General features: G+C 44.1%; 1 protein-coding gene across 1 annotated transcript; it reads right to left on the bottom strand.

Annotated features, from left to right (window-relative positions):
* Nucleotides 1–6,370: 6,370 nt before the first annotated feature.
* Nucleotides 6,371–23,585, bottom strand: rassf8b (Ras association domain family member 8b). Its single transcript, XM_035620165.2, has 9 exons — nt 22,739–23,585; nt 15,263–15,434; nt 12,868–13,218; nt 12,482–12,687; nt 12,092–12,295; nt 11,801–11,875; nt 11,152–11,274; nt 10,294–10,420; nt 6,371–9,771 (listed from the first exon to the last, which is right to left on the bottom strand). The coding sequence occupies exons 2-9, from the start codon at nt 15,372–15,374 to the stop codon at nt 9,656–9,658; spliced, it is 1,314 nt and encodes a 437-aa protein (XP_035476058.2). The 5' UTR covers nt 15,375–15,434; nt 22,739–23,585; the 3' UTR covers nt 6,371–9,655.
* Nucleotides 23,586–23,987: the final 402 nt, after the last annotated feature.

Here is a 23,987-nt window from a genome sequence, read left to right as displayed (position 1 = left end):
TGCCCACACTGATTTTTCTGCTGCTAACTGCTTAGAAGGAGGCCGCCCGATAAGCTCTGCAAACCATAGTTTACTCTGGCAATAATACTCTAATACAAAGATAACACAATGTTAAATGTGTTGCAGTTAAGACATAAATGTGATATGGGTCCGTGTACAAATACTGCAATACGAGACATGAGTCTGGCTTCGCCCGTGAACCAGAGCTAAACATCTATTGAGCGTTTTTCTCCGGGCTGCCTACCTGTTGTCACTTTTACATATTTGGAACAAGAAAATTGCATAGCCGCTGTCTCTGAGTGAAGGCCAGATTGGATGTTGGGCCTCCCCCCTTAACTGCCGTGTTGGCAACACCTCTATCATCCAATTCGGTGGTAGCTCTTCCTATAAAGGAGAACTACCTGGCCAAGCACAAACTTGTCAGAGAGATTTATGTCTCTCTAACTCTAAATTCCAATCTCAGCCGGTTAGTTATCCCTGGCTTTAGTTTAGTTGGCAGAATGATTGACAGCCGGCTGATTGGGGCGCCACGGATTTCTCTGCCCTCAAGTCAGATTCTGGGGGGATTCAACCAATTACTGCCGAGGGGCATCAAGACAAGGTGCAGCGGGTTGACGCCGCTGCAGGTTGTACTCTAACCCCTCGTGGCGCTCGAGCACGCCAGAGGGTACAAGTGGGATGCGGCGAAAAAGGGAAATGCAGAGATTACAAAAAAGACAAAATAAGACCTGGCAGGTTATGTCTCTTGTAATTGGAAGAAAAAGGAGGGTTTCAAGGTTTCGCTCTTAAGCAGCGGAAACAAAGGAAGACGCAGGAGGCGACTGAAATGCTTGTGTCGTTGTCAGTTACTAAGTGCATCTACTGAAAGCAATATTACCCCGGTGCCAACATGGGCTTTTCTTCAAGGAAACCACTCAGCTTTCCTCCAGCAAAGATAATACCTGCAAAAAAACAAACAATTTTATTATAAAGTACAATCTGTAAAAAAAAACATCCTCCGTACGTCTCTTACATCAGGAATGATTTCACAGCCAATAAAATATCAGTTGAATGTACTGAACACACGTTGTTCTTTTGAGGAAACTTGGAAATTATCAGGAAATAACTGACCCAAGAAATAAAGTGTAATATCTTTTACTCTTATTGAGCCGTTTTCCATGGCGGGAGCTAAACAGGAAATGAAACCGAATATGAATCTGGGAAAATGTACATTTTGTAACTTTTTCTTTTATGTTAGCAAGCACTGTTGTGTTAAAAGATAAGGCTGCACATGCCACCTTGAGTTATTACTGTAGCTGGTGACATCAATTTAGAGTATTTAGAGCGTGCATGTGTGTGTGTGTGTGTGGGGGGGGTGTGTGTGAAAGGTACACACACACACACACACACACACACACACACACACACACACACACACACACACACACACACACACACACACACACACACACACACACACACACACACACACACACACACACACACACACACACACACACACACACACACACAGAGAGAGAGCTGACACACGGAAGGCTGACACCTACTTGTAAATTATGTCTTTCATCTCTTGACTTCAGACGTGGCTGTCACCCACTTCCATTATACAGCAGGATGAAATGGGACACACAAGACAGACTGTAAGACGGGCGTGTGAGAACAAAGGAAGCTGTGAAACATGCACACACACACACACACACACACCTTCTTGCTGGTTGGACAGGTCATAATCACAGACACAGGAGGAAAGAATCGCTCTTTCCTAGGTGAACCTGCGACGCGGGATTTCAGGACAGATAATCTCGAGGATGTCTAGGTGTGTAAAATGAATGAGCAACACTCTCTGCCCCTCAACAAACACCGGCGTGCTGCTCTTGAGGAAGCCACTTAAAGCCCAAATCGCTCCAGTGGAGCTTTTCAGTGGCCAACAGTATCAGGCTGCAGCGGCACCGAGCGAATGTCTGCATGAATTTGAAGCACGAAGGCTGAAAAAGCAGCCAGCCAAACCCCCTCCCAGGATACAGTGTAAAGAAATCTGAATCTTGCCAGCACCCGGGGGAATGGCAATCCATTGAAGCCAAATCTGCAATGTGTAAAATAAGAGTCCCTGGGGGGAAATTAAAGTGTGATAAAACAAGACGTTCACATATTACAGTAATGCAGCCAGCTGTGCTCAACTTGGATATCCCATCGCAATTCCTCTGACTCTCTCCTATCAGAGTCACCCCTTATGTTTTCAGTCACAGCTCAGACAGCAGTCAGCGGTGACTGGAATCTGAAATTGCTTTTCACTGTCTCCAAACTCCCATTTCCAGGTAGATGTTCTGTTACAGGAATAATCCATGGCCGGATTTCGTGAGGAACTCTCGCTTGTCAGAGGCGGAAAATGTGCAGACTCCCTGGAGCAGAGACTACGGACTTTGAGAGATTGTAATGATTTATTAATTTAGCATTATATCAAATTACTATATTAATAGAACAAGAGCTAGTGGTTTTGTAATAAGGGAGTTACCACAAAAGCAATATCCTTGCTGCTGAAACAATGCTGCTTTTAATTTGATTGTCCTCGTACTCCTTCGTACAACCTGTTGTACTCTAATGCTTTCCAGCCTTTCCTGTTCATAGTTTGAATTCCTCTGTTGACTGTTCCTGATATTTTTAATTTTTTTTGCCTTCTCATCCGTATTGTTTTCTCCGCTGACTGACATCCTGTGTTGTACCACATGCTTGCATGTAAAAACTATACTTTAAAGCAAACATTTCACTCACCATCAATCACAACATGTGCTCACATGTTACAGCTCCCTCCGTTGTATCATTATTATTGATACATCTGATCGCTTCTATTTTGTGTCCTAGACAACCAATTGAATGTTCTAGGACAGCAAACAAACAAAAAGCTCATTTTCACCCTTCACATTATGGTGATATTGATCAATATGTACTGTATTAATCGAATCCAACTCGTATTCAGGTGTCTATGACTGCCGGATATTTTTTATATTTTCAACAGACCAAAATAATGTCCGTGAGAAGCATTTAAAAAAAAATGCAATTTTCTGGGTGTTTTTTGTTTTTTTTACTTTGTCTTATCATCGTTCCCGGTAGCTAATACCAGAGGTAATCACTACTCCTCCATGGTGCAAGCGGGCCTGAAAACACAATTAGACAAACCTATAGTACAGTCACAATTCACAGCGCCTTAGGGCGACAGTGTTAAATAAGTTTAACAGACATTTGCTTGGGGACAGAGACAGAGGAGAAGAGAGGGGGGGGGTTGGGAGGCGGTGGTGGGGGAGGGGTGTTACTATTCACAGGCAAAACTGATCTTAATGAGAGCTGCATGTAGAGGAGGATAAGCAGCACTCTTCACCTTACACACCACGACCGTGGCCGCTGAGACGGCTTCATTAAGCCCAGCAGACTATGGGCTGTCACTCCTGCAAACGGGCAAGGCGGCGAAAAGGAATGGGAAACAACAACACAGTAATAACGTTGACATTTACAATAGGCGTCAGATATCATATCCAATTTCTCCCTGCACACCCTTAATTCCTTTTTAATTGCTTTTCCGTGTTGGTTACGGGATAAGACTGTCTCTCTTCATTTGGTGGCGAGATGGGGAAAGTGGTGTGTGGGGGGGACGGCTGATGGTGCGTGTGTTTGTGTGTGTTGGGGTGGGGCGGGGAGGTGGTGCTAGTGGGGGGGTCACATGCAGTTGCAGGCCAGTTGCATGGCCAGTACTGAGATAATTAGGAGCTGTTTCAAACAAAGTGTTTAATCAAAGCTCTTTTTTTTAAAGAAAAAAAGCTTTGATTAAACACTTTAAAAATCTGACTACATTTGATTAAAGTAACCGAAGGATTAAATGAATGATATACTTTTTTAATTACAGTATACCGCAGCACGGCTCGCAGTGAATACGTTCCGTTTCAAACACACACTCTGATACAAATGAGACAATGGCAAATTGTAGAGGTGCTGGTAAAAGGAGTTTTGAACCTTGGGCACAGTCAAGCAATGCTAAGCTATGCAAACTGTCTTGTGGCATCATATTTACCATACAGACATGATGGTATCGGCAAGACGAATTTACCGAATCCGTAAACTAGTCCTTTAATAAACAGCATTAAATCAATACAGTTCTGCCAAAAAGTGACACGGGCATTTCAAGTAAATCTGAACCGGTGGGAACAGCTCGTATTTGAATTGCTATTTCCCCTGGACCAGACTTAATAAATAATAATAATACAGTGTTTTCTTTTTCTGAGCTGTAAACAACATCAATCAAGCGTCAGGCCCATCACACCGCTGACTGACTGACGGCACAGCCCAGTGCGCCGCAGAACTTGGCAACCCCGGAGTTACTTTTATCCAACAGAGTGTGTGGTGGTTAATCAAAGCCCATAATTTCCATAATTCATGGATGCCCATCTGTTTGCCACCTACTCCCATGCCCAGTGCAGAATAAACAAATTCAGGAGCGGGGCCAAGGGGCTATTTAATGACAGCGTCAGCCATGGCTTGTGCAACTTTCCACGCACGCACATCGTACACACAAACACCATAGTCTAATCGATCTTTCGGCACGGCTATAATATTCTAAACGCAGTTGTTTAATCCATCTAAGGTGTGACATTTGCATCTTAATTCACAAACTCATCCCCATCACATTGGGCCTTTTAGAAGACTCTCAGATAACCCACAACTCATAAAATCTCAGATCTCCATCCCGACAGTTCCTCACTAAAGTCTCGTCACACCATGGGATCGTACAGATTTCCATCTGATGAAAATCAAACTACTTTGATGTCATTGCAAGCACTGGGACAACAGCATGATCGAATCAGCAGAGCTCAGGACAAAGAGAGCAGCCGATAAAGGGAAGTTGATTAGTTGTTCGAGTCAGGGATAAAGTCTTGTACCTGAGAAACATTGTATTGGTAAAGAGGCCAATAAAGACCCAGAGCTGAGTCTCGCTCTCGGGGGGTTAAGAAGTTGCATTTTTACATATTTTACCTTTGTTTCCAACTAGTATATAATTGTCACAAATAATTTTCGAGCTGCCTTACTCAGTGTTTTTAAATCCCATGTCTCCTAAAGCCTCCATCTTAAAAACACATTGCAAGAGGTACAAAAAATAAAATAAATATATATATTTAAACTGAATAAAACTGTTGTATTTTAATGGTTGGAGGTTTGGCTGGTGCCTGCATGCTGGGAGCTGCTGTCACTTCCTGAGGACTTTTATTCCATAATGAGATATAGTGTATAATACATCACCAAAAGTGACGCCTGACAAAAATAAGAAAGCTATTAAATCTAATGATGGCACCTTATAAACATGAGGAGACAACTGGAGTAAAAAAAAAAAACTAGAAAAAAAAAAACGGGTCGAAAGAACTTAACAGCATTTAACGCTACAAATCTTCAAGTACGGTCTGGTGTGAGAGGGTCACAGATGTAATCAGAGCCCCACTGACCCGGCCGTTGAGCTCCATTTAACGTGTTGACCCGGAACACACTGGGGAGACACTGAGGACAAGTAATGTTTCTGACAGAAACATATGACAACCAGAGTTCTCCAACTCTGCAAAGTAACAAAAGTGCCTCTCCGAACTTGAAAAGGAATCTGAAGTTGGCTCTTATTTACGAGAAACTTTAATTCCACTTACATGTTTGGCAGTGGTCCGTCTCCCAACACAAAGCCGACTGGCCAGAGAGCCGCGAGTGATTCTGACAGTTACTTGTGTTCTCGAGCGCAGCCAAAGAGGCTGCTGTGGCCTCGCTTCCTGCAATTCAGAAACATATTAAATATGAAGTTGTTTTTATCCTTGGTAGATGCAGAGAAGGTCACCCCTGCTTTTATCTCCTCTCGTTTAAACAGCTGCAAATGTCGCCCTCGCGTCTCCGGCTCTTTCAGCATGCAACAGCAGCGTTCCTTTGCTTTAAGAATAGGTGCCAATTCATTCAGCACTTCCCCCGCAAAAGAATATTTTCTTGCAGGATGAATGTCACTTACTATGCCAGCTGATGTTACCAGGACTGGAAATTTTAGCAAGTGTTTTTTGAAGCAGTTTGCATGGGGCTGCAGTAGCGTGACACTGATTGTACAGTTACTTTTTTTTGTGCATGTGTCTATTCGTTATTTGTATGATTTGCACCATCAACCTGTCAGGGACTGCAGATGTAAACTAGCCTGAATGACTAAATCTGGCACATTTACATGTTGGTGTCAAGCAGTCATACATCTATTCATATATACATACATCTATTCATATATACATTCATACATCTCTTGTAGTTGCAGAGATATTCTCTTTTCATTTTCGAGCAGGGACATTCAAAAAGGGCCACCGGGAGACTTATATGAAGTACAATGCTGTTTATTTTTATGTTTTTCATCATGGGTCCTCCACCGATGAGGAGGATGGCTGATATTTTGCAAGGGTGCTTTAGCCTCAGTCTTTCAGATTGAATGTATCAAGTCACCAAGTGATCATCAACAGGACACATTAACAAGGTTACTGTTAAACAGCAAGTCAGCAAACAGTGTTTTAAACCAACTCGTACTTCTAACAGTAGCCTACTGAGCTAGATAGCTACTGTTGATTTAAAAAGGAAAAATATCAGTAAGAAAAACAAGCTTTTTATTTCAGGAGCACTGTATAGCAATTTATTAATTTGTAATTTCTGTGAATATATTATATTCATTTGCTATATTTTACATTACTCTTGAATTAGATAGTGTCCGAATGATGAACAAAAGAAAAAATGGTTAAGTGTGAAAACAAAAACAAAAATATGGTTGCTGATATTGGAAGTAATAAAAAAAATAACACTATTTTGAATTTTCAATGCATGTTAGTGATGCTGGCTGAGCACAGTTCATGACACCGTCCGTGAAGAGTTTGTGCCTCTCATGTGTACACTCATCTATCTCATGTCAATACATTGTCCAGTTATAAACTGGGAATAGCTGCAACATTAATCATGAGCCGGCAGAGACGCTTTTGCTTTACACATATAGCTACATCTCCTTCAGTACCAAATCATTACTTCGGTCACACTTGTTGTGTTGCGTCTAGGACCTAAACTGCTTTCATCCCTAATTACTTTCTGCCCATCCTTGTCCGGAGTAATTCTTGTGTCATGAAATATCCCTGAGCCGCGGTGTTTCTAAAATAGCTTTCAAAACCACTTGATGGCTGTTTCCATAATGGCTCCGTCGTCTCATCTGTATATGCACTTTTATTCAAAAGCACCACCAATTATTGGCAAAGTGTCTAAGCTTGAGGGGGGGGGGGGAGATGTTGGTAAATGTATTGTCATATCAAAGCGATGTGGATGACTTTTACATCCATCAATGTCATTTTGGCCTAAATTAAATGGAACGATGAAAAGAAATAACGTGCAGTCTTTGCCATTTTCAGTATACATGGCTGCGCTTTAACTAATATCTCCGTCAGTGTAAATGTCAACAAGGCAAAAAGGGACAAAATAAACCACAAACCACATGAATGTCAGATGAATTATTATATCCGTGGTAGCTACTGATTAGAAGTCCAACTAAACCAATCACGCAGAGCATACACACAGAGCTTGAATGGCAGCATTAGAATCTAACCTCTCGCACACTCTGCATATTTCAGACTTCAATCTTTTTAAAAAAATAGTCCACAGACAGACGTGATATATAGACATTATTTACAGTTTTTCTTTCAGTAAGGCATGCCATTTTTCAAAAGAGTGACGTGATAATGAATTCCTCCCGTTACCTTAGCACTGCAGAGCAAACAATGGAGCAAGATCCTTCACAGTGGAGGGAGGAATCCACTTTGCTATTATGCATTCACAGAGCGAATATGAGCTTCTTTGTACGTGTTTGAATAAAACTCAGTACGAATCTGAACTCGTGAAATGATCAGAAATAATTTCAAAGCCTGAGGTTGTACATTAGTTTGGAGAAGAAGAAAAAGAACCTGCATGAGAAATTCAATTCAAGTTCGTGAGTGGATAGAGAAGATTGTACCCGTGCACAAATTATATCAACAGTGAGGCGGCAGACGGACAAGAGATCTGCTTCTGTGCAGAATCAAAGCAGAAAACTGTTTGTGAAACTCAGAGTTCCCACAGTGTGTATGGTACCGATAGAAGATACACATGCTCACGAATGAAATTTCAGCCCTATTTTGGGCCCTTGTGTGCACGGTCACTATTGAGATATAGATATATTTTAACAACTGAATATATTTTGTACATGTTTACAGTTTGCAAAGTTATTCACGAGTTATTGAAGTTCGTACACTTAATCTGAATAAGCTGCATACGTATTTCAAAAAGTACATTCATCTAACTATTAATGTTTTTTTTCACACAAGCTTTGGTTCATACGAGACATCTTTAGAAATCAGATGGAACTAACTAATGCAGTCGGTGTGTGTGTGTGTGTGTGTGTGTGTGCGTGCGTGTCCCTGCTCAATGAACACAGTGAAACATGTCAAACACATGGCCAATACCGTAAGTGGCACCTCAGGTGAAACACCGAAAGCTAAAGTGCTGAGGCTAAGTTACGAAACAACATGAAAATGAACAAAGACAGAAAATGCCAACGCAGAGCGGGGCTAACTTTCACACAGTTAACTTTCAGCTGGCTAAATTATATATGTTTTGCCACCACCCAGTGGTAAAACTGAGTATTAAGTCATAGTTGGCAATTTTTTCAGGCTGGATTTCATCTGCAGACTCAAAGGACTCTGCCATCGCTCCCGGGATTTTTGGAGAAAGGAAAACAAAGAGGAGATTATTGGCCCTCGCACAATGCAAACCCCAAAATGAGCCAAACTGGTCAAGAAAATGTCTAATCATTGATGATATTACTGTGTGGCCCAATTTGATCTGTCTTTAATTGCTGGGTAAAGATTTTCTGCAGAAAATATAGGAGATTTTCCATTTTTATCAATACAAAATTTCAAATTCATGTTGAAAAAACAGGATTGAGCCGTTGTTGAATTATACTGACATCAGTCGCCATGACGAGGGATCACCTGAAGTGGTGCTAATACTACATTTATATGACGCATAGTGTTCAGTAGCTACCTTGAGTTTCCTTTTAACATCGGACCTATTGACGTCTAGTTGTAAAACACCAGAGTAAGGCAATCAGATATGGCTATGGTTATAGCACAGGTGTGGGGTCACTGCTTGTGCATGCTCATGCATGACTTATTCTTTGTCTACGCATACGTCTACATGTGTCCACACTTTACATCCTGAAACTCCTTTCCAGCTCATGATTTACAACATAAAAAAAGTCGATCCACACTGTTTCGCCCCGGGCGTCAGCACTTGACAAGAATATGTCTGCTGGCTTTTTTTCTTTTTAAGACTCATCCATTAGAGCACAGGCAATAGATGAAATGTTTGTTTGCAAAAGTGATATTGACATCAGTTGGAGTGTCAGTCCTGGTAAGATGGAGGAGGAGGAGGAGATGTTTTTTTTCCAACATCCATTAGGGTGTTCCTGAAGCTGGGTTCGTTTTGCAGTACCTTGCTCAGGAGCATTTCAGCAGACTACGCCATGGTTCTCCCAGTTATAGAAAACAGTCCTACAACATCAGGCTGCTCTACCGCCTCCTGGAAGTGTCTCCTGGGGTCAAACGTAGATGCCCTCGGGGTTGAGGCTGGAGGAGATGGGGCTTTGAAGGGTGCGGAGGTCGCTGGGTAACAGACGCGAGGAGCCACATCTTGTCAGGGAACCACACTCCAATTCTGAAACGAGAACGTTTAAAAGCCAAACATGAGACTGATTTTCCAGCTGTAACAGAGGATGGACACCGTCAATAGAAAGAATAAGGCATGCTATTCCTGCGATAAAAGACTCCACTACTGATCTTTTCGTGGACAGTTTCAGTAACTACTCACTATTACTTCACCCGTTTCATTAATATCGATGTCTGTAAAGAAGCTGCCGTGTGTTTCTCAGTGCAAACAAATCAAAGTGAAAACTTTCCTACATGACAAAAACCATGTAGGACAATTCTTTTGGGAATTGTGAACTGTGAAACTCGCAGCTTTTCAGGGCTTCGTTCCATGTAATAGGGTTAGAGACTTAAGCTGTTATGGCACAACGGTCTTGCCTTACCAGCCATCAGTCAGCACCCTTACCTGTGATTCACAGGATGACCACAGGGTGGCACTGTGTGCATTCACATGTGGAGACAATATGTACCTCACCAACTAAACTTAAGAGAGTGTGTGTGTGTGTGTGTGTGTGTGTGTGCGCGCACGTGCCATTGCTGTCCTCTCCTGTAGGTTGTGCAGGCAGCACAGTGACCTTGGTGCCGGTCTGTTGTATGAACTGCTGCAGGTTGACCTGTCGTAGCTCTTTTGTCAGCTGTTCCAGCTCCAGCTCCTTTTCCTGTGCCCGACGGAAACATCACGACAACAAAATGAGGTTCATGTCTACAGGTTTGAAAAATATACACTCAACCACACTTAAAATCCTAATATCAGTATTAAGTCTGTAGTCACTTGAAGTGGTGGTTTTCTTATAGACACCGGTGCAGGAACATACATGATTTCAATTGCTCAACTGTACATTTGCATCTTATTTAACAGATGCGTATTTAATGTGAGGACATTAATCAAGTATCTCACACTGCTCAGGAGCTCTGCAGAAGTCAGAACCCAGTTGAGACAGCGAAAGATGAGACTTACTGTAGCTCCCAGGTGGTTATGCAACTGCAGGCGAGGGATTGTGTACTTATACAGGCCCCTCTCTAATCAGGCGATGAACGCTGTAATACGCCCCCCCTCTCCCTTTCCCTTCTCATTACCTCACGCTTCCCACACCCTGCTGGACCTCGCCTGTACATAGAGCAACTCATACTAGGATGCATGAAGCCAAGGATCCGTTGCACATCCCTGCAAGCCACAGATTACAATTCGCTTCACTGCCCACAGTGTAACGAGCTGAGATTTCTATGGTTCCGCCAGGTAACCTTATAAAACATTTTCTGAAATCGAATAGCAGCTTTTTTTTCCACCCATCGTCTAAAAGGTGCTTCAAATTCCTGACAATGCTGCGGTTACAGTGTTAAAAAACTAAATAAACTAAATAAAATACTAAGCAGCAGAATCTGAGTTTACCTGTAATCTCTTGCCTGACTGGCCAAGTGAGCGTTCCAACGCCCTGCAGCTGCTCTCCAGCCGCGCCGTTTGTTGGCTCTGCATTTCCATCTCTGCCCTCCCCTTCTCCAGCTGGGCTTGCACCTGAAATCAATTTAACTTTTAGAGAGCAAATGGGCAAAAGTAACTAATCCTCATTGTAAATCACGTGGGAGGACCGCGGGAAGTCGAGCTCCCTTACAATGAAAAAAGTTTCAAATTGTATTTTTATCAATACTTGAATCAGAGCAAATTCCTAAATCTTTGTAGCCTCACATAGGGAATATCCTTTTACATTTGTATCAAAAAATAATACTCCCAGTTAATTCTTTTGTTTACCATCAAACGAGTTTATTACACGCCACCACCACATGAAATACGTAAGGAGTGATTTGTTTTTAATCTAAAACCAGTAAAATGAGTTTAAATGCAACAATTTGGCAGATTTTCTGCTTTGAAATGCACTGAATCCTCTGCTTGGAAGAAATGCCAGTGGTCATTTTTGTATTATAAAACACTGTGATGCTCCTCAGTTGTGGCTAAATGAGATTGCAGCAGTTCAACAAACTGTGTTCCTCTCTGCTCGCAAATGTTGTGAGTTTTCAGGACACCAAGCCAGACGGGATTCTACCTCCTCCTCGTTGACCCTCTGGTTGAACTCGGCCTCCTGCTGCAGCCGCTCCTGCTCCAGGCCTGTTTCCATGTTCTATACATCACAGAAAAATAAATATGGAAAAACCTGGCATGAACATTATCCCGTTATTGTGCTTTTCTTTATGCCGAAAAAAAATCTTTATTACTCCTCAAATGACCTCAGCTTGTTTTGCGAGATTGTAATAGGACAAAAAAAAAAAAATACAGAAAGTTTCCTCGATGTTTGTAAATCCGGTGGAGTCAGGAAGCTAGCGATGGGAAAGCTCACCCGTATATGTGTTAAGTACTCTAGGAGCTGGGCCTCGCAGTCGTGTACGCGGCCCTGCAGTTCGGCTAGCTGTTGCCGGAGCTGCCGCTCGCTCTCCTGCTCGATCAGCAGCTCGTTCTCCCAGAATTCCTCCTCCTCCATTTCGGCATCGTTCCTCCTCACCTGCTGCTCTAAAAGCAGCAGCGCTTCCTCCAGATTTTCTCCCTGGTGACGAGAGAAAATATTTCATTTGGCTTTAGCTTTCTCGCCCCATAGGGAATGTCAAAAAGCCAATATCGGCTAGAAACGTTTGATTTAGGATCTAAAGCCTAATGGATCTGAAGACATGAGTGTTTGGAATGGGTTTTTTTCTGTAAGTAAAAGCACTGGCAGCTGTGGTTTTTTCCTCACTTCGTTGGCCTCGCCGGCGGCCTCCTCCCAGTCTCCCAGCTCGGCCTCGCAGCCCAGCAGACGGCTCTCCAGGGCCTGGAGTTTGTCTCTCTGCAGCTGCACCAGCCGGCCCAGCTCTCTGGCCGGACTCCCAGGCACAGATGCTACCCCGCCACCTCCAACTCTGCTCAGGTTCAGGCTCACATTGCGCTGCTGGGGCTGTTTGGCTGGATGAGGGATGGATGATGGATGGATGGATGGACGGGTGGGAGATGAACAGTTTGTAGAGCCAGATAGAAAGTAGAGGAATAGCGGCAGGAAGGGAAGGAAATCAACTCTGAATGAAGTCAGTAAGTTTGAGTTTTTTGGCAAAAAAAAACAAACAAACACACTAATTAGCACTCTACCTTCGGCATCTCTGCTTTTCCCAAATATGTCCCGCAGACCCTTGGCCCCTCCAGTGAAGGTGAGAGACTTGCGTTTGGGTTCCCTTCGCTTTATCGAGTGGTCCGTCCCGGACGGGCGGAACTTGGCCAGGGGCGGGAGGCTCTGCCTGTAGAGGCCCCGCTCTGGGATGCGAGCCGGCCCGTCAGAGGTGGGCCGCTCGCTAACAGATGGGCCGGTTCGCTGGAGGATGAGCTGCACATCGCTGGCATACTGACCCCACTTGTTGAGCGACACCACGGGGTTTTCGTTTGGAGCCAGGTGGCGTTCTGTGTCCCGCCATTTTTCGATCAAAGTGTATCTGCCAGTGCGTCCTGGGGAATAATGAATAAAATTGTTCAGTGGCTTTAATGCTATTCCTCTACGGCTAAAGCACATGATATTCTCCAGCCCTACCAAGCCCAGAAACATTCACTCGTCATCTGGCTTGCCAACTAATTCACAGGCTGTTCAGAGGTACACTGCAAACACGTGCGCTGTCCTTTGATCATGTACCATCACTGTTTGAATTCTCAAGAAGGATTATGAGATTGTACGTCCTGGGATCCCATTCACCAAATACTAATCTGGTATAGTGACAACAATAAAGTTACTGGTTAGAATGATGGTCGATGCATTTAACTGACTCAGCCCATTCATGTCGAGTGAAGATTCTCTGTTGTAGTTGCTTTGTCCTTGAAGGTCCCCTCTGACCTGTGGTTTTCCCAAAGGATCTATTCTTGGCCCCCTTGGGCCCACTGGTTTCAAACACAACTTTCACTTTCCCTGTTATGCAGACAACACCAGATTTATGGTGGATGAAACATGATGTCTTGACATGGAAACCTGTCTAGCAATGCCAAGCACACAGCCAATTGTAGTAGTAGTAGTAGCATAGTACATATTATTCACATTAAAGGCTGAAGTAGCCATGGCCAAATTGGATACAAATTATAAGACTAAAGTTCAATGTGTGTCACAGTGAAGAGAAATAAAAAAAACAGACTTAATTTTAATTCTTTTACAACTCTCCCACGCTCGTGCACCACTGGCAGATTCAAAGAACTTCAGCAGCGTGTTAAGCGAAAGAACTTTACAGTGGGAAAATTCAACACAAGTGGTGACTGTGCTGGGAAAAGGACTGTAGGACACGGCCCTGTGTGTGTGTGTTATTGTGTGTGTGCGCCTGCATTCTTGTCTGTTCACATGCAGATAACAGCTTAACGCTGCCCAGTGCACCCTCACCCTCGCCTTGCACAGTCAGGGTCCTCGTAAAAGAGGCACATTCATCACCACAGCCAGGCAATCACATCAAAGGGCCCTGGCCTGGACAAAAGGCACAGGGGACACAAAGGACAGTGAAGGCCATAACTCCCGACTCACTGTCACTGTGAAAGACGAATGTCTTCTAGCTCTGAGAAAGAAAAGCTATCGATGGGGTTGGCGAGAAATAAAGTCAGATATCTGTCAGATCCAAAAACAGTGGACGTCTCTCAACGTGAATGAAATCATGTTCGTATGTGTCGCGGAATTTTGTCTATCCTCCCCTGAGAAACTGTTAAGACGAGTCTTCTCAGGCACCAAGCGAGGCCGACCTGTCTGTGGCAAGCCACAACGATCATCGAGCAGCTGAAGTCTCTCGCGAGGTGTCACTGTCGCGGGGAGATGACGACACTACCCTGAACTAAATACACTACAGAGACCGGGAACAGGCAGATGGTCTCTGGGCGCCATACACTGACCACCTTGTTGATCTGTGTAAACGAACCAGAAATCTCCTTGATATATATTGAGCTCTTATAATAAATACTTCTGCTCCGTCTCCCCGAATCAGCATCCACTCCATCAATTATTCCTTTTCAGTATGAATCTGGATTCACAAAGCTTTATGGACACAATCCATGCGACGACTAACAGCGTAGACGCAGAGTGTCAACTTGTTTCTCTGCAAGTGAACAGAAAGAGTCGATAAAGCAACGTACGCAGCAGCTGGGCTCATTTCATTTTGTGCAGTACATTAATTGTGAATCTCTCTTTGTGCCCTCAAGTCACTTTTCATTTTCATGCGATGTATCATCTCCATTATGTCTGACAACCTGCCTGGCCAATATTGGACACAGTCCACATCACAGTGTGGGACTTCTGTAGGACGAAATACAATTTAAGCCGTTTTTCAGCATGAAAGCCAGATGGAGGGGATTTCATCTCAAATCTTCTCCTCTGTGGAGGTGGTCTTTGTTATGTTGTTGGTTGGCCTTTTGTGTATTTATACTTGGCTGTGAATTCCCCATCAAGTAACCAGTACATCTGCCACCTGTGAACAATAATAAGAGAGGTAAGTACCGTTTCTCATACTCGAATACGTCGTTTGGAGCTTACCAATGGCTTGTGCTAAAGCAATGACCACTTCCTGGCATGTGGTGAACTCCGTGACCCCGCACACGATGCGCTGCACTCCGTCCACCCACACTTTCAGCTCCATGGCCTTCATTCAGAGGCCCCTCATTCCTCCACACCACAAGGGGGTGCTAACGATGATTTAATGTCCATCCTGAAAGGAAAAAAAATAACACTGTTCAACGCTCGACCAGCAAAAAATCTTGATGCTGCAATTAGTGTTTTTATACTAAGAATGGACCGAATAACTTTTTTTCCCCAGTTAAAAGGCTCTATACTCTATCTGTCCTGCACTAAATAGCCAACACAGTAGAGCATTTAGAGGTGGTGGAGATCAAACCGGGGCTAAATTGATCGTGAATTGTGGACATGGTGGCAACACAAATGAATCCAGGTTTAATGATGGAGTTTGTTAGGTTTTAAATACAATCTCCTTGGAATCACCAACCTGGACAAAAGAGCTTTGTCCCCAGCCTCACCTTTCGTAAAGCTCCTCTTTCAGTTTCAAATGAATCAACCGAGCACACACGCACACACACACACACACACTACATGGTTGTGCAGCGTGACACCAGCTTCGTGTACACCAACACTTGTTCTGTTGGAGCGGTGTAATGTGGTGCTGCTGATAAATGAATGCAACGGCACACTTGTGGTGCAGCGACTGCGACTGCCCAACAGGCTCCATTCGATGTATTTTTCATCTGCCGGCGTCAGTGCAGGAGAGCTTACAGCAGTCACATGCGTGCAGAACGAGGGCCATTTAAAACTGCTGACACAAGCACGTCAGCAGCAGGCAGTCATTACGAACCTGGCAAGGCCACAGCAGCGGGCCAGAGCAACAGAGCAATGAAGGAGCAGGTGCCTAATGCTCAGACTTACGCAACCCTACAGGGCAGCAGCCCGTCTTTTTCCTGACTGGTCCATCAGCTCTGCTCTGATCCTTGACTTTCATATCGCTCAGGGCCTCCCTTATTACAATTAAGGCACCCCTCCATCTTTTATCACAGCTGGAGCGGGACTCCCATCTCTCCTGCCATTTAACAACCTGCCCCCCCTTGAGGCCTTTTCCAACTGAGACTGCATTACATTGCCCGCTCCTCTGTAGGGAAGACACCTGGTAAGGGGCACGGCCTGCATTTGCGGAGCGGGATGATTTGTAACTGTGGCAGATAGCGCAGGATGCGTCTGAACCCAGACGCCTGTTTGCAGCCCTGTAATTGAGACTGTTACCCTGAATACAGGCCAGTGGCACACGGAATGGAGGTGGACGGTGAAAAGAAATCAAGACAAATCACGGGAGGGGGACAGATGGATAAACAAAGAAATCAAGGTGCATGGGATTGGGGTGGTCTAAGGAAAGCCTGCAAACACTTTTGGGATGGATGAGTCAGGAATTGGTGACAACAGCACAAAGTACAGTACAGTATGTACCCGCAAACAGCTTAAGAACGTAGCAGCCAAGATAAAGAGTAAAACTATTGCTTAAAGTTTTCAAGGTGAAAATTCTGCCCTGTAAGTTTTCTGATCACTCTGCAAAAAAAAACTCACTTGACCACGGCTTTCTAACAAAAGGTCAGTGACACTGTACAACACCACACGGTGTCCTAACACACGATGTGGTGACGCCGGCCATTTTTGCAGCTGTGGTCGACATTGTTGTGATACACTGTTAATTCGATGACGAGCGACGTTGAATATCACACTGAGGTTTTATCAAGGAGGAAGAGCCAGTTGACACAAGATCGTAAACCTGATCTCTCCCTCTGCCTCTCTTGCGCACGCACACACACACACACACACACACACACACACACACACACACACACACACACACACACACACACACACACACACACACACACACACACACACACACACACACACACACACACACACACACACCTATGTGAAAAGTCGTACCACAGTCATTCACTCGTCGGCGATACAATTATCAGAAACGTATCATAAAACCAGAGCAAAATTCATTTTCACTTCATTCAAGTGCTAATAAATATTGTCTCAACATTTGCCAAAGAGCGATTCTAACATGCATGTGATGATGAATTAAGTTGAAAGAGTTTGGCTTTAAGCTATAAGTGACTGTGCTTTCGGTGACAGTTTTTTTTTTTTAATGGTTAAAAAAATTACAAATGTTTACAAGAGACACGAGTTTGGCAGGACTAGAAGTCACCTTTTCCACCAAGGTTACAGTTTTATATTTCATGGAAAAAGTTGATTCAAGACACTCTTCAGCTGCAAGTGCAGACGTGGAAAGAACACGTACAGGAAGAGAAGACATTAGGTCAAGACTGACCACACTACAACAACTCTCACTTTTTTAATAGTTATTTTCTTGCCTTGACTCACTTGTTCCCACTGGCCTCTTGGCACAAACATCTCGACATATGCTCGGAGATGTTGGTTTTTATCAGAGGGAGGCGGCACACAGTGCAGTGCCATAGGAGCAGGCAGCTGTGCGGGAGCAGATGTTCAGCGGTTGCAAAGTGGAACTGAGCGGATCTATACGTTCGCAAGCTTTGATCCCTTTTCATAACTGCAGAGACGCGCTCCATGGGTGACTCTGAATCACAGAATCACAATGTTGCACCCTCAAAATACGACCAACGGGACATGGAAGAGCACAACGCCACACTGGCTTCAGACTCAATGTCAAACCAATCGAATTCCCCGGCTCAGTAGCTCAAACAACATGACCACTGAGGTCTGATTCCTTGTGGAAATGATGTTCGATTTCCTTCGCCCTGCTAATAACTTCCAACACTTGAATCATTAGGGATTCTTCCACGCCTGAGCCGCCTCTGCCGCTTATCTCAAACCACCCTATTGCTGTTATTGTGCATTGTTTTCTCACATTATCTACGTACTGTTTCCACTTGCTCTCTGGTTATGACTTTGATCTAAATTACAGTTACTCCGAAGCCCCCATTGCCGCAGCAAGGATAAATAAATCATACATGGTGCGTACACACAAATTAGTATGCTGTTGCTATTTTGGTCCAGCTTCACTTGAAATGTATACCTCCGTATTGAGCACCGGGCTCCGCTCACCGAGCTGTACACTTCCACGGTACGTGACCTCAGAACCTGTGGGAAAGGTGCTGTAGCTGTTGGAATTTCCTTTTTCCATTAGTCACAGTTTAATAAACAGACAAGTCTAAATGCTCCACATTCCTACTTCACGTAGTAATCTATTCATAGAGAACCCAGGACAGAGTTGGCCTCTCATTGCAGGAGAGGCACTCGTCCTACTGCAGAGGGACAGACAAAGTCAATACAGGTAGATTCAGGTGGAATTATTTAGCATCTAAACTGTATTGAGATCAGTGTGAGGTCAATCATTTGTGGTTTTGAGTGGACTACGTTGACAACTACGGATGGATTGCCAATGCAATACAGTTTGTACATTTTAGAATTTATGAGATTTATGTCCCCTTCTGGGTGAATTATATCAACTTAGGCAATCAATATTTTTTCTTTTCGTAACAAAATTCATCTCAAACTTTGTGATTCCAAACATCAGAAAGTTTTCATTGTTATGTGAGCATGCTGATGTTAGCATTTAGCTCAAAGCCATAGACTGTTTATAAAGAAGGACAGAACGACAGGAGAAAAGTGAAGCCAAAAGATCTCAATCGCCCCCTGGTGGCTGGCTGCAGTATAGCTCATCAACTCCTCCATGTAAACAGATGGGACATGGGCCAAACTAAAAAGTCAATGTACACAATGAATAAATCTTTTCCAAAGATGGGTCCTGGAGAGACGTGGAGAGATGTCTTCCATCTTTATTTACAGTCCATGCTCAAAGCACTTCTGTGTATGTATTGTATCCATGCTATGTCAAAAAAAAACACTCTCTTTTTTTTTTTCAATATGTCCAACACGGTTAATGTAAAATCATCAAAATTAAAATTCTGTCACGCTTGTAATAGCAAGTTGGCATATAACAAAATAAGTAGAGGAGATATATGAGCAGCAGTGCTCATTTTGGTCAAGGTTTTGTGACAAAATGTTTGAGAAGACGGAGCGTCTCCACTGTGGACAAAGGGTTGCTGCCATCAGTATGTATCATCAATATTTGCCGCAGCCATTTGTGTGTCAGACATGAAGAATACCGTGTCGTCTGGGCTGCAACGGTTGAGCTAAACTTAGTTGTGACTTCGGTCTGCCTCCCCTGAAGTTTCATTCTCAGGATGCCACAGAAAGGCAGAGCCAGGGAGGGGACACAGTGTTGCAAGTCGCTGTTTCCTCAGACATGGACAGTTGTTCATGAGACAGCTCAGCACGAAAAGCTCCTTTAATATCCCTGAGATGAGCTTTAAAAAGGCACAAAGATTCAAATTGAAAAATTTAAAGAAAAGCTTTTAATGCCACACCAACTACAAGTCTGGCCTTGAATGCAAAATACCCACCAAAGAGCTCATTTCCTGCCTTGTTCAGCTCAATGCTCTCGGCCCACTGCTAAATTAAACTTTAACAAACTCATTGATCAGGTCTGAACCCCTGACCCTCGCTCATTTCCGGCAGCCTGCCAACAAAACAGAATATTGTTGCCATTAACATTTCAGACATAAATTAAAAAATTATAATAAAAAAACAACTAAATAATCTATTGCCAAAAGTCCTATTTTTTTAATAACACTGATGTAAGTCAATATATATAATGACTTGTGAAAACTTGTTATTGAGTAGCCGCAGCAGCAGTGAGCAACAACAGACGATGATGCAATCACAGGCCAATTTTTAAAGGAACAAGGAGGCAGTGGCAGCAGGAGGGGGTCCACTGAAACAAGTGGTGCGCAGACAAAAGAGCATGCTGTAGTGCGTGTGCGTGTGCGTGTGTGTGTGTGTGTGTGTGTGTGTGTGTGTGCCCACATGGCTAGCTGGATGCAAACAATCCCTCACCATGGCGACACAGCTCTGGCTTTGTCCGTGCTTTACACAGATGACTGGATTGATTGGAGGGCACAGTCTGGGAAAGTAAACCACACAATCACCAACAATTAAGAAGCAACCCGTGCTTTCCTGTCACTTCCTCTTTGTCTCCTCCGAATGTGGGCCCCCAGAAAAACACGGAGGTGAGCACTGCGGCAGGGGTTTCCCCGAAACTCGGAAACTGAGTGGGGTTGTTGCAGAAATGTCTCAGAGCTGATGTCAACCGGAGCAGTCACATGGTTTGATTTAACCTCCTGAGGGGGAAATGAATCTCTCACCCCAGCTAAATAGATATAATCCACACAGAAACGATACCACACTATCCAGGCATCTACAAACAATCAGCAGGATTCATCCAATCACTCAATTTAATGGCAATATGTGTTGAGAGTGTGACCGACATTGCCACTCTTAGAGCCATGCTGCTGGCAAGGCTACAAATGGCCACAGGGAATGCTGAAGTCAGCAGGTATTTCTAATATAAAAAGCAAATTTAATTAGGATTTGACCCTCGTCCTCGGACAAGATGGCACTCTTCTCGATGGTGTATCCTGGCGCCTCCATTATATATTAGAAACACAGCTCCTCCAACCACTGTTAAAACATACTGCAATCGTACCACGTCAGCCTCCAGTGTTCCTTTCAGTTTTGCCATCAATTGTGCGCTGCTGAATGGAGACGCCGTTTAGGGATTACTTCCACATCAACCTTGTCAGGTGAGGGGAGTGAGGTGGCTGCAGGTTTAAGAAAAGCTGGAATGAGCTGAGGGGAAAAAGCTTTGGGCAACAATCAGACAAGAGCCGTTGCATTCAGGTCCTGTCAATCATCTATTCCGCAAAATAAATAATTTGAGATTTTCCTGTGAACAAACAGGCAGCAAGGAATATTGCATGGATGCAACATATGGCATTTGGTAATTTTGTGGAAACACATTAAATGGTAGTAGGCACGACACCAGTTTCTCTGTCATATCTGGAAATATGTGCAATCTGATGCAGACACAAAATCCAACTCTGCATTATATTCATGGTATTTTTTTTACTGGTGCTGTGAGCGACCACCACACAATGAAGTTGGGTGACCAATTGCCACCTTGCAGTCTCAAAAGTTAAAACTAATCAGCTTGGTGGAGACAATAAGCCCTTAACCCCGTAAGACTCGGAGCTTAGCTGAGCACGAGGTGGGAGGGGGAGTCTGCTGAACGACAAACTGGAGTGGACTTACACCGTGAAAAATCTGCAAAATTTGAATATGCCTCTTAGCGCAGATCTTCATGCGTGAATGAATAAAAGTTGACTCAATGCATTGTGAATTCAAAAAGTGAGTTCATGACAATGACACAGGTCTTTGTAGATGTAGCCTGGATCTTCAGAGCTTGGCAAACGTGTGGGTTGCATCAGGATTAAAATTCAACTTGTTCGAGGGCTGTAATGAATAATCACATTCATTCAACTCAAATTAGAGTGGAAGAAAGTTGCCTGCATAAAACATTTGAAGCTGCTTTCCAATATACATCTTGGACGATGCTATCGGCTGCATGAAACTCCTCATTAGGACACAGTTTCACAGGGCAACATGTCAAAACAAACCATTTAAAAAGAGACTTTAAATGGCTGTACGACACAAGCTGAACAGATTTCAAGTGTTCGACAGGGTCAGGGTTTTAGAGCGATTCCTCGTGTGTGAGGTAAAATGGCACATTAACAGAAGGATTAGAGAGTCCGCGTCCGTGTGATCTTAAACAAACTACAGCAGGATCCCTGTCATGGTCTGTTATCCTGCGCTCCAGCAAAGACATGGGCGCTGGGTTTCGTCCACTATGCATCTTCCCCTCTACAAACACACACAAGCGCCAGTGAATGAGAGTTGCCCTTGTTTCCAATCGCACGTGTGATTCAAGGACTCCTTCTTCTCTCCACTATATGGCTGTCTGACTCAGTCGAAGGGACTCTGATTAAAACCAGTGCTGAGTGAGCGCTTATAGCCAAACTCTATTAAGACATTCATCACTGCAGGGCTCAGCGCGCACACACACACACACACACACACAGACAGACACACACACACACACACACACACACGCACCCTGCTGGCTCATGGATCTGTTATGTCACCATGTGGAAGATCTGTCCTTTCAGGAAGTACTCGTGTGAAATAAAAGTGGATAGTACAATCATCTGCAGCATCCTACGGTGGAAATAAGTGTTATGAAAAAAAGGGATGATGAATAAATCAGAGCCCTGAATAAAGTTGCTCAACTACAGCTGATCAGTTTGTTTTTTCCTGCTCTCACAATGTAATTGAAGTCTGTTTTTTTGGTTTGTTGTTGTTTTAATAGCCCACAAGCCTGATTTAAATGGCAGCAGCTCGCTTGTAAGTGTCGCCTTCACTGACGCATTCACGCCTCAGCAGAGCGACTGGCCACCACATCCCGCGTCGCGTCGCGACATACCTCTGTATCCAACCCGCAGAGCACGGCGCGTCAGAGCGTTCCCAACTCACCGTAGCCTCGGCAGGTTCTCATCCGGAGGGAGATCCGCCACTTTCCTCTGCATGTCCCTGCGGCCCGCTGACGGCTGCTGCGGTTCACACCGAGGCGATCCGCGCTAACGGCGCGCGCACATCACCCGCCTCCATGACGCGCGCGGGTGGCAACGCGCGTCCCCATCCACTCGTCGGACATCCGACGCGGGTGCCGCTCGACGTCCGTTGACCCGCCGCCGTGTTCCGTCCGTCACTGGGGGGGGGGGGGGGGGGGGGCACAGAGAGCGTGTTGTAAATCACAGTCGGAACAGAAGTGGGACACCGCAAGGCATGATGGACCGGTTAAAGCTGCACCGCGCCGGGCCACGCGAACGGACCCGGAGACTCCTCTCGTCTGTGATGCAGTCACGTGTGTTCAGAGAAGAAACACAAAGAGAAGTGTTGGTAGTTTCCTTCTTTGATTCAGCTGCGAAGAAAAATCATAAGAAACAGTGTTCACATTCCTCTGTGTGATTTCGAGAGTTTGTGCATTAGTGTAATTGTCAGTGGAACTATGGCAAGCTATGTTTGCTTTAATGCAGTTGAGGACACGATTCTGCTTCTAGTAGCCTTAAGGTTTTCAATATCATGGCTTTTTTTAATTTCCAACTGACTCAAATGAAAGAAATATAATGACATAAATATCCTGTGAAGGACTTGACTGTATGAAAGGCTCCATTTCAGAAACATCTGATATTAAAATAGAACAATTAAAATAAAACATCTGATCTGAATAAATCCACAAAAAAAATCAGTCCAAACTCCAGGAGATATTCAGAATCCATGAATCTGCAGATATGTTTCATTTCAAAAGTTTTAACTGAACACAACACGTCTCATCTACTTCACACACATTCCCATTGCATGTGCAGTGGAGGTTTTAATATCCCACATCACACTTGTCCAAGTCTCATGTTGAAGTGTGATTGGCTGCGTGAGCAGTAGTGACGTCACAAAACCCTGCACGGACGCACGTACAGGGCTCGCACAGAAATCAAAGGGTGAGCGCAGAGAAACTTGACCTCCTCAGCAAATGAAGGTGAAAACATTTTTGTGTGAAACTGTGCAAGAGCATTGTCCTGCACAATGATGCTCAACCATCACAATGGATTCACACACAATCAAAAAATTGTTTTCCCACTCTCAGTCAAGATATTCATGCACTGTATATCTAGTTTTGTAGTCGAAAGGCACTGCAAAGATATGACTTCACGAATGTTCATAATAA

The sequence above is a fragment of the Scophthalmus maximus genome, chromosome 12, assembly GCF_022379125.1.
Source record: "Scophthalmus maximus strain ysfricsl-2021 chromosome 12, ASM2237912v1, whole genome shotgun sequence".
NCBI lineage: Eukaryota > Metazoa > Chordata > Actinopteri > Pleuronectiformes > Scophthalmidae > Scophthalmus > Scophthalmus maximus.
Note: the sequence above shows the minus strand (reverse complement) of the source record. Positions and strands in the feature narration are given on the sequence as shown.

What these genes read in the sequence shown, in the direction of transcription:
- rassf8b (XM_035620165.2), bottom strand. Translation starts at nt 15,374, where the DNA reads ATGAAGGCCATGGAGCTGAAAGTGTGGGTGGACGGAGTGCAGCGCATC. An exon ending in TGCTTTAGCACAAGCCATTG is followed by an intron (nt 13,219 to 15,262) that starts GTAAGCTCCAAA and finishes ATTATTCCCCAG; the next exon opens with GACGCACTGGCAGATACACT. An exon ending in TACAGGAGAGGACAGCAATG is followed by an intron (nt 9,772 to 10,293) that starts GCACGTGCGCGC and finishes TTCTCGTTTCAG; the next exon opens with AATTGGAGTGTGGTTCCCTG.